The sequence below is a fragment of the Ranitomeya variabilis genome, chromosome 5 (genome assembly GCF_051348905.1).
Source record: "Ranitomeya variabilis isolate aRanVar5 chromosome 5, aRanVar5.hap1, whole genome shotgun sequence".
In the NCBI taxonomy this organism is placed as follows: domain Eukaryota; kingdom Metazoa; phylum Chordata; class Amphibia; order Anura; family Dendrobatidae; genus Ranitomeya; species Ranitomeya variabilis.
The window spans coordinates 10,760,307-10,771,225 of NC_135236.1; the positions used below are offsets into that span (position 1 = coordinate 10,760,307).

At 45.7% G+C, this 10,919-nt stretch overlaps 1 protein-coding gene across 1 annotated transcript; it reads right to left on the minus strand.

Annotated features, from left to right (window-relative positions):
* Nucleotides 1-6,773: 6,773 nt before the first annotated feature.
* Nucleotides 6,774-7,754, minus strand: LOC143774591 (olfactory receptor 5B12-like). Its single transcript, XM_077262342.1, has one exon. The coding sequence runs from the start codon at nt 7,752-7,754 to the stop codon at nt 6,774-6,776; it is 981 nt and encodes a 326-aa protein (XP_077118457.1).
* Between the last annotated feature and the right edge of the window lie 3,165 nt (nt 7,755-10,919).

Below are 10,919 nucleotides of genomic sequence, written 5' to 3' on the forward strand. Positions count from 1 at the left end.
GTGGGCTCAATCCAATCATGAATGGCCTGAACCTTAACTGGATCCATTTCTATACATGAGGGAGAAAAAATGAAGCCCAAAAAAGAAACCTTCTGCACTCCAAAGAGGCACTTAGACCCCTTCACAAATAAAGCATTATCACGAAGGATCTGAAATACCATCCTGACCTGTTTCACATGAGACTCCCAATCATCGGAAAAAATCAAAATATCATCCAAATATACAATCATGAATTTATCAAGATAACTCCTAAAGATATCATGCATGAAGGACTGAAACACAGATGGAGCATTAGAGAGCCCGAATGGCATCACAAGGTATTTAAAATGGCCTTCGGGCGTATTAAACGCAGTTTTCCATTCGTCACCCTGCTTAATACGAACAAGATTATAGGCCCCTCGAAGGTCAATCTTAGTAAACCAACTAGCCCCTTAATCCTTGCAAACAAATCAGAAAGCAAAGGCAAAGGGTATTGGAATTTGACTGTGATCTTATTCAAGAGGCGATAATCAATACAAGGTCTCAAGGAGCCATCCTTCTTGGCAACAAAAAAAAACCTGCTCCCAATGGTGAAGAAGATGGCCGAATATGCCCCTTCTCCAAAGATTCCTTAACATAACTCCGCATGGCGGCATTTTCTGGCACAGACAGGTTGAAAATTCGGCCCTTAGGGAACTTACAGCCTGATATCAAGTCAATAGCACAATCACAGTCCCTATGCGGTGGAAGGGAACTGGACTTGGGTTCATCGAATACATCCTGGAAATCTGACAAAAACTCAGGAATTTAAGAAGAGGGGGAAGAGGAAATTGACATCAAAGGAATGTCACCATGACAACCCCAACTAGTCACAGACATAGATTTCCAATCTAACACCGGATTATGTACCTGTAACCATGGGAAACCCAGCACAATAGCATCATGCAAATTATGCAACACCAGAAAACGACAATCTTTCTGATGGGCTGGCACCATGCACATGGTCAGCTGTGTCCAAAACTGAGGTTTATTTTTAGCCAACGGTGTAGCATCAATACCCCTCAAAGGAATAGGGTTCTGCAAAGGCTGTAAGGGGAAACCACAATGTTTGGCAAATTCTAAGTCCATTAAGTTCAAAGCAGTGCCTGAATCCACAAATGCCATGACAGAAAATGACGATAATGAGCAGATCAGGGTCACAGATAACAGAAATTTAGGTTGTACAGTACTGATGGTAACGGAACTAGCGATTCTCTTTGTACGCTTAGGGCAATCAGAAATAACATGAGCAGAATCGCCGCAGTAAAAACACAACCTATTCTGAATCCTTGTCGTTCAGCTCTAGACAAGATCCTATCACACTGCATAGGCTCAGTACTCCGCTCAGAAGACAACGCCATAGTGTGCATAACTCTGCACTCACGCAAGCGCCAATCAATCTGAATGGCCAGAGACATAGAATCACTCAGACCAGCAGGCGTGGGGAACCCCACCATAACATCTTTAACGGATTCAGAAAGACCCTTTCTGAAAGTTGCCGCCAAGGCATCCTCGTTCCATTTAGTCAGCACAGACCATTTTCGAAATTTCTGGCAATACGATTCTGCCGCTTCTTGACCCTGACACAGGGCCAACAAGGTCTTCTCAGCATGATCCACTGAATTAGGTTCATCATACAATAACGCTAGCGCCTGAAAAAAGGTGTCTACATTAAGCAAAGCCGGATTCCCAGATTGCAGGGAAAATGCCCAATCCTGAGGATCACCGCGTAGCAGAGAGATGACAATTTTAACCTGATGACTGGGATCACCAGAGGAACGGGGTTTCAGAGCAAAAAACAGCTTACAGTTATTTTTAAAGCTCAAAAATTTGGACCTGTCCCCAAAAAACAAATCAGGAGTTGGAATTCTAGGCTCTAAAACCGGAGTCTGAACGATATAATCGGAAATACCCTGTACTCTAGCAGCAAGCTGATCCACACGAGAAGCCAATCCCTGAACATCCATGCCAGCGCCAAACTCCTGAGCCACCCAGAGGTAAAGAGGGAAAAAAAGACACAACAGACTACAGAAAAAAAAATGGCTCAGCACTTTCCTTCCCTTCTTTTGAGATGCAATTAACTCATTGTTGGCCAGTTGTACTGTTATGATCTGGTGGCCTAGGAGCAGCATGAGACGTACTCTGGAGAAGGTGGTACCTGCACTGACCGCGGACCCTGAACTTAACACCGCAACTAGAAGTAGCCATGGGATGTTCCTGTCACTCCCTAGACACCTCGACACAACCGGAGGACTAAATACCCCTAGAGAAAGAAACGGAAAAACTATCTTGCCTCAGAGAAAATCCCCAAAGGATAGACAGCCCCCCACAAATATTGACTGTGAGAGGAGAGGGAATTAACATACACAGACTGAAATCAGGATTTAGCAAAGGAGGCCATTCTAGCTAGATAGAAAGGATAGGACAGAGTACTATGCGGTCAGTATTAAAACACTAGAAAATATCCACCACAGAAAATACAAAATCTCCACATCTAACTAAAGGTATGGAGGGTATATCTGCATCTCCAGAGATACCAGCTTGGAAGAGCAAGTCCTTATACAGACCAAGCTGGACAAGACAAAACATAGAAATGCACTTAACTATAAGGCCCACAGCATGTGGACTGCAAAAACAAAGCCAGAACTTATCTTTGTTGAAATAAACAGCAAAGCAGGAGAGACCAGACAGAGATGTGAATCCTCCAGGAACAATGGACAACTGGCACTGACTAAAGGGTGAAACAAAACTAAATAGCCCAGTGGATTGCATTAAGTGGACAAACCTGATGAAATGCTGCGATCGAAGACAGCAGTGCTACCACTTATAACCACCGGAGGGAGCCCAAGAGCAGAATTCACAACAGCCGTCACAGTCCACCTCCACATGGACCCGTGAACGACCGATCATCGATCATCGGTCGTACCTGTTACGACCGATATGAGCACAGCCGTGGCTGTATTGAAATTAATTTCTTTCAGGAATCGAAGCCACACAGCACAGGAGTTCTGGAATGCCATCAAGCAGGAGAGCGACGTGTGGTTTGTGCCAACGAATCTCCAGCCAGGCATGGTAGTGTGTGACAATGGCCGAAATCTGGTGGCAGCTCTGGGCCTAGCCAACCTCACTCACATCCCTTGTCTGGCACATGTGCTCAGCTTGGTCATGCAGAGTTTTTTGAGGGACTATCCGGATCTTGATGCACTGCTGCACAAGGTCCGCCTAGAGTGTGCTCACTTGCGGCGTTCCAGCATGGCAAGATCGCGCATTGCAGCTCTGCAGCGCCGATTCCGCCTTCCAGAACATCGCATCATATGTCACCTACCCACCAGGTGGAATTCCACGTTACATATGTTGGAGCGGTTGTGTGAGCAGCAGGCAGCAGTAATCTAGTACCAGCTGCATCAGGCACAAAGAAGTCGCAGCTTGTAAGTGCCATCTGCACAGTCAACACTTGCTGCCATATTATTGGGTTTCAGTAACGTCCGCTGCTCCCCTGCTGTGTATCCGGCAATGCCTCCACTCTGCTTCTCCTGCATTCCCTAGTGCTAGTGTCGGTGGGCCCATGAGCTGCTGGTGTCGGGAATACATGAGCTCCTGGTGTCAGGGGCCCATGAACTGCTGGTGTTGGGGGCACATGAGCTGCTGGTGTTGGGAAGCACATGAGCTGCTGGTGTTGGGAAGCACATGAGCTGCTGGTGTTGGGGGTACATCTGGTGTCGGGGGCACATAAGCTGCTGGTGTTGGGGGGCACATGAGCTGCTGGTGTTGGAGCGCATGAGCTGCTGGTGTTGGGGGTACATCTGGTGTCGGGGGCACATGAGCTGCTGGTGTTGGGGGGCACATGAGCTGCTGGTGTTGGGGGGCACATCTGGTGTCAGGGGCACATGAGCTGCTGGTTTGGGGGCGCATGAGTTGCTGGTGTTGGGGGGCACATCTGGTGTTGGTGGGCACATGAGCTGCTGGTGTCAGGGGCACATGAGCTGCTGGTGTTGGGGGTACATCTGGTGTTGGGGGCACATGAGTTGCTGGTGTTGGGGGGCACATCTGGTGTCGGAGGGCACATGAGCTGCTGGTGTTGGGGGCACATGAGCTGCTGGTGTTGGGGGTACATCTGGTGTCGGGGGCACATGAGCTGCTGGTGTTGGGGGGCACATGAGCTGCTGGTGTCGGGGAAGGCTACATGTCATTATTGGTATAATACATTCACAGATGTGTTGCTCTATACTGACAGAGAAGATGCCGCCATCACTCCGGCCCTCGGTAGACGGCACTTTTCCAACATGACAATGATATAAAACACACATCTATAGCCACTGCTGCATTTCTGAAGAAGAATTTCTGAAGGATTTTTCTTCATGTCTTGCCCTTCATTTGCTTTGTTTTTACAGTCTATCATTTTTTTCATTTATTAATAAAATATATATTTTTATCCAATAATGTGGCTTACTTAATAGATCACCACTGTGGATTCACCATTGAAAGATTTAGTTTTATCAATTTTTTCACTTTCACTTTTTAGTCGCTCTCATCTCCTGTCTCGTAATGGGGAAGTCTTCAGTGAAGACAGATTTTTCCTCAGAATTGAGTATTTTGATAATAACTGATCACTTCTGGCAGACTTTTCTGAGGAGATCTATTACACAGTTGCTTAATTTCATGTATATTAATGATTTATGGAATAAAAATTACAACGACGGTTACTCTTTAAATCCTGGAATTCTTTTCCGCTCCTCGTTGCTTTATATGAGTTCAATGAGATCTGCTTTAGATGCCTAGAAATGGAGAGTTTGGTTATTTCTGTCCATGAACTAGAACTCCACCATTAAATGTCTTCTTATCTTGGACTTTCATTTAGTGCTTTCCTTTGGACGCCATCAGTAGTAGATTGTGGGGGCCTGACAGCCAACACCCCTGCTAGTCAGGGGCCTCGGTGACTCATGTTTTTGTTTATTAGGCACGGCGCCGTACGCTTATTAGTGGCTCTGCCTGGTATTACAACTGAATGCAGTTTCCACTTAAAGACAAAATGAAATAGGGCAAATTCAAGCCTAAAGTAGGAAATTGTTCTATAAGAAGAAAAGCTGTCCGGTTTGTAAAGTTTGATTCCCTTAGAACTCTGCAGGGTCACTACCCAAAGGTGGCTGTAGAGAGACTGATTTCTTCCTCCTTAGACAGACCTGTTTTGCACACTCTTACCAAGGACCATTGCCCATAAGACTCCATATCAGCTAGATCTCTGCACTTCCAAGATCCACAAAGCCAACCAAAACCCCACTGTGTGCTGATGAGGAGCAATAACTCCGTCACTGTTCTGTCTTGGAGCCAATCATTGACCAAAGTCAACCAGAAGATTCTAAAGCTACAGTTGACCTACCATCAAGAGAAAGCGTCTTGTGTAATGAGGTCCTGCTTATGCTTCACATACCGAGCCATCTCATGTCACCACTCACCAAACCATCACCAGAATTGTATTTTGCTTCAATTTCAGGGCTCCTAAATGTATATAGTAAAAATGGAGTATAAGGTACAAGGCATTCATCTCTGCTTTGGAGCAGTGCCTTCAAGACTCTAAAAGCATCTGAGGGACTACTCTACATAGTGGTCTACTCCATGTCTCTGGACTTTCCAAAGAAGAATGGCATGGGACATATAGGGCAGTTTCAACCTGGACAACTGGGACATCACTTAGTACTACCACTATGTTCTCAAATTTGTGGTTGAACACCAGGAAGGACTCGAGCCGACCAGGTGAAAACCCAAGACCATCCACACGCTAATCCAAGTAATGGACTAAACCGAGTCTACTCCAGGGTTCACCGCTGCCACAACTGTTGTAACAGGCTGGGTGATGGAACCACTGTGCTGAAGCCCAAGGAAAACCTGGAAGGGTGTGATTAGGAGGCTCACCCAATCTGACCATGGATATGCAGCAGCTAATGACACCGAGATCCGAGGAGAGAAAGGGAGGTGGTCCAAGTGCTACTCCAGGACTGACCTTGGGTAGATGGCAGCTGACTCCTCGGAACGAGTAGCTGGTGCAACCCGAGGCAATGTCCAACAGATGCAGGCAGACAGAGAAAGATGACAGGAACTGTAGATGCAGACAGTTGAGATCAGCACTGGCTGGTGCAACTGCACTGGCTGCCGTAGAGATGAGTGCTGGCGGGTGTAGTGTCCTGACATACAAGCACTGGAACTTGAGAACTCAGAAGAGTGTTAGGAAAACAAACTCACAACATTGCACAGGCACCTCCATGTTGGAGGAGGTACTTTAATTAGTAAGTGTCCTTACTAGAGGAAGCATATGATCCATTATTTCCCATTTCGCTAACAATGCCCATAGATGATCTCATTTTTATTTGGGATTTTGGAGGATGTAGACCTTACTGATTTCCAAAATATAATAAAATATGAAAGGGTAGATTATGAAAGGATAGACCGGGGAAGAAGCCTCACACTTTAACATTTATGCAGTGTAGAGATCTCCATTTCCCCGATACTCTAAGACTCCTATGAAATATTAGAGGACACCACTAGTATAACTGTACATCAGATGGAGCGATGATACCATTTTTCGATCTTCACAAAATTGTTTGTTAAAACAAATGAAAAATGGAGCAATCTTCGGAATTCAACTAGGACTTACAAAGAACAGCAAATGATTGAGTGCTCGTGCATCTCACCACTGGAGGCTGGAGACTATCCTACTCAACTATAACTGTCAATCAATGAAATGTTGCAGGTGGTTGGGGTTACACTTTTCCTTTCTTCCCATTATGTAGTTGAAAAATTCCACCAGAAAGCCTTTGAATATGGTGAAATGATTGTATTATGATTCCTCTCACACTTTGGTTCCTCAGACTATATATCAGGGGGTTTAGCATCGGAGTCACAGCCGTATAGAAGATAGAAGCCACCTTGTCTCGCACGGTAAAGATGCTGTAGGGAGGACGCATGTACGTAAACAGCACAGTGCCGTAGAAAATTAAAATGCACATGAGGTGTGAAGAGCAGGTACTGAAGGCTTTCCTTCTACCTTCGGTGGATCTTATGTTTAGAACTGAAAAGATAATTAGGGTGTATGAAATAAGGATCGTAATCAAAGAACTTATGGCTACAGAACCTACAGTGTAAACAGTGACCTTCTCACAGATAGAAGTATCTGAGCAGGACAGTCTGAGGACCAGAGGAGCATCACAGTAGAAGTGGTCAATGAAGTTAGGCCCACAAAATTGAAGAGTGAAAGCACAGCTGGTCTGTACTGACGACTGTAAGAAGCCAATGGAGAAGGAAAGAAGAACAAGGCATAGACATTTCTTCTTAGTCATTGTGGAGACATAATGGAGAGGATGGCAGATGGCAACATAGCGGTCATAGGACATGGTGGATAAGAGAAACGACTCTGTAGCTGCCAGAGCAGCATAGAAAAAGAACTGGAGAGCACAACCTTCAAAGGAGATGGTCTTCTCCAAACACTTAAGGTCCACAAGCATCTTAGGGGTTATGGCAGATGAATAGAAGACATCCACCAGAGAGAGGTAACTGAGGAAGTAATACATTGGGTTCTGGAGGTTTGACGTTTTTCTGACAATAGCCACCAGGCCAACATTGGCCACTACGGTCACAGTGTAGACATGCAGAATGAGTACAAAGAGAAAGGATTTCAGGTTCTCGTTATCAGTCAGTCCAGAAAACATAAATTCTGTAACTTTTGTCTGGTTTGTAGCGTCCATGAAAATGGTCTTCTTTACTGGTGAAACAAGGGATGGAAGTTAAGATGAAAAAGATTACAGTTCCACAATAACTCCAAGAACAAAGAGGCAACCTGAGCCTGGAAAAGATCAATAGATAATTCTATATTACTATCTTGATAGTTTAGTAAAGGATTCATAGTTCACCCTTGCAATGTGGCGTTATGGACTGTTTTGTTACATCCTTATCATTCTGCCACCTTTAAGCAGTAGACTGGCATTGAGTAATTTAGTCTAACAGAGCCTCTCCCAGTTTTATCCGTTTCTTCTCCTTGGAAAGTTCTGTGCTTTTATCTACAGTAGAGGTGTCTCTTACCTGATGTATGAAGAGCTGTCTCCTACCTGTGCCATATATCGTGACTTTGAGGTACCAGGATTAGCGTGGAGTTTCTTCTCTGTGAATCCTAATGTTTTAATAAGAAAACCTGAATTCCATAGAGAATGTCTCTCTTCAACGACATGGTCCCGCGGTTACTCATTATGAGCGGAGACCCTCAGGGAATGTGTTCTTTGTTGTGTAATTTCTATAAAGAGGTAATTATTTATTATAATTTTGGCAGGTTGACCTGATTTCCTGTAAGCCACACTTTCAACTGTATCAGCGTCCACAGGCTATTGACACTGCTAAAATCTAAGCCTATAGGCACAACGATGGCAATTTTTTGTGTGCTGGGCGCTCATCTGAACTCCTAAATATTCTACTGTTGGAAACCCATTTTGTAATGCTCCTGATGTACAGCTCATGTGCTGATGTCATTTCCAGAGACAGTTTGAAGCATCTGTAGGGAGTTATACAATAGAAGATATAGGATATGAGTTATACAGGGTGGGTATTTAATTTTCCCAATGGGCCACATGATAGACTGTGACAACAGTAAGATTTGAACCGACACACAATGCAATGCCCTCACATACAGCATGTTGCCTCCACAACCTCCCACACAGTATGACGGGCTACACAGTCCCCTACACAGTGTGATGTCACCACAACTCCTCCAAAAAGGAATGATGTCTCTACACCCCCCACACTGTATGATGTCACCACACCCCCTTCACAGTATGATGCCTCCACACACCCCCACACAATATGATTCTCCACAACCTCCACACAGTATGATGGATTCCACAGCTCCACACAGTATGATCCTCCACTACCTCCACACAGTTTGATGACTCCACACAGTATGATGGACTCCACAGCCCCACACAAAGTATGATGTCCTCACAGCTGGGAACACGGTATGATGTCCCCATATCCCACCCACACAGAATGATCAATCACAGCATCCCACTCATCAGGAATAACCACTAAAGCCCCCAGCAGGTTCAGAGCCCAACAAGTTATGACACATAGCATAGTGTCCCCAACAGTCACCCCACACAGTATTATGCCCCCACACAGCCCCCCAAACAATATTATGCACCCACAGCTACCCATACAGAATGCTGTGCATGATGAAGCCTGAAGGGTACTGTTTCCAGCTCATGTGTTGTCCTGCAGGATAGGCAGGAACAGCCAAAGGTCCAAATATGACCTGGAGGCTGCAGTTTGCCCACATTTGCAATGAAGATATGGCCCACTCACAAAGGTTGTGTGGGCTAACACTGAGTTCTTGTGGTTCCTAGATGCCTCCACTACAGTTACGACACTTGCAGGTGGCCACTGCAGTTCTAGCAGATCAGGAATTGCTCCAACTAATGTGATAAAGATGGAATTGTATGACCGTACCACGTGAACAGTCACTGAGCCCTTCAGTACGACCCATACTGCTACTACCAATGATTGTCTATGGAGATTACATGACTGTGTCCTTGATTTTATGGATTGGCTGGCAATGCATTTGAGTGAAGTATCAGATTTCAATAGCCAGAAGGGGTGGACATCCTTTTTAGCCCTTTCTCCATGGTTGATTGCAAATAAAACTGTTTTAGGTCAGCTGAAAAACAAGTCTAGATCTGTTTTTGTTCCCCATATATTCAGTCATATTTTAGAGCCCGATAATGGGTTTGATATTGTTTCATGGGGTCACTTCCAATAGATTGATGTACACATATTCAGTGCTCAGCCTAAGTTAGTACCCCCCTTTGAAAAGTAAGATTTTAATCATTACCTCACTGAACACAAGAATAATTTCCAAACTTGTGACAAGAATGTGGATTGCCCCCAAGGGCTAGGGGTACTCGGTACCGGGTCCTCGGTTCTCAGGGGGATGTCACGGTGGCTGACCTGGTCCGTGGCCCTCGGGACGTCGGTTGTAAAAGGGGGAAAGGTCTTTAAAGGGATATGTTCGTGACGCCACCTGTGGTATTCAGTCAGGGTGACCGAAGCTGCTTTAAGGGGTCCGCTGGGGTGATGTTATGGCAGCTAGATGGTATACCTTCCCACAGGTGAAGTGTATCCCCAGGGCTTCCCAGTGTGTAGATGGTGGATGGTGAAAGGCGCAGAGAAGAACGAGGACACAAGGTTGCAGTCTCTTTACCTTTTACTGAAGGCTTCAGCATCCGCAGTCCAGAGCACCAGATCACAGGGCAGGCAGAGTCCGGCCGGTTTGGAGGCAAATCCAGAGTCCCCTTATCCAGGTGGAAATCAGTAGCCTTCCTCTAGCGCCTTGGTGTTGTAGTACCTTACTGCTAAGCCTCTCATAATGTCCTCACAGATGTTGTAGATGTTATTGATGTCATCTCTTTCGCTCTGTCCCCGAGATGGATAGGACAAACCCGTATGACTGGTGGCCTGAGGCTGTTTGTAGGGACTCTAGCATGCCCCGGCCTCTGAGGGGTGCCACCGTGCCTCCTGGGTGTAGGGGCGGACAGGTAACCTGCAATTAGCTGTCCTGTCGGTTTCTGAAGTAAAGCATAAAGGTCCTTACTCCCTCGGTGTGCCGGCTACCGGATTTCTGCGCCTCAGAAGGAAGCAGCCTGCTCCTGCCTGGTCTCCCTCTGATATCCTCTCCTTTGCTCTGACTTCTTTTAAGCTTGCTGCAATATGTTCTGCTTTCTATCCGTCTGTTTCCAAGGAGCTGCAGCACTTCAGGTCACAGGACTCCTATGCTTCCTCTCTCTCTGTCTTCCTGACAGGAACTCAACTTTTCCCTCCAGATCAGGATGTTCTTATAGGGGAGTTCACCTTAAACAGGCTTAGAGCTC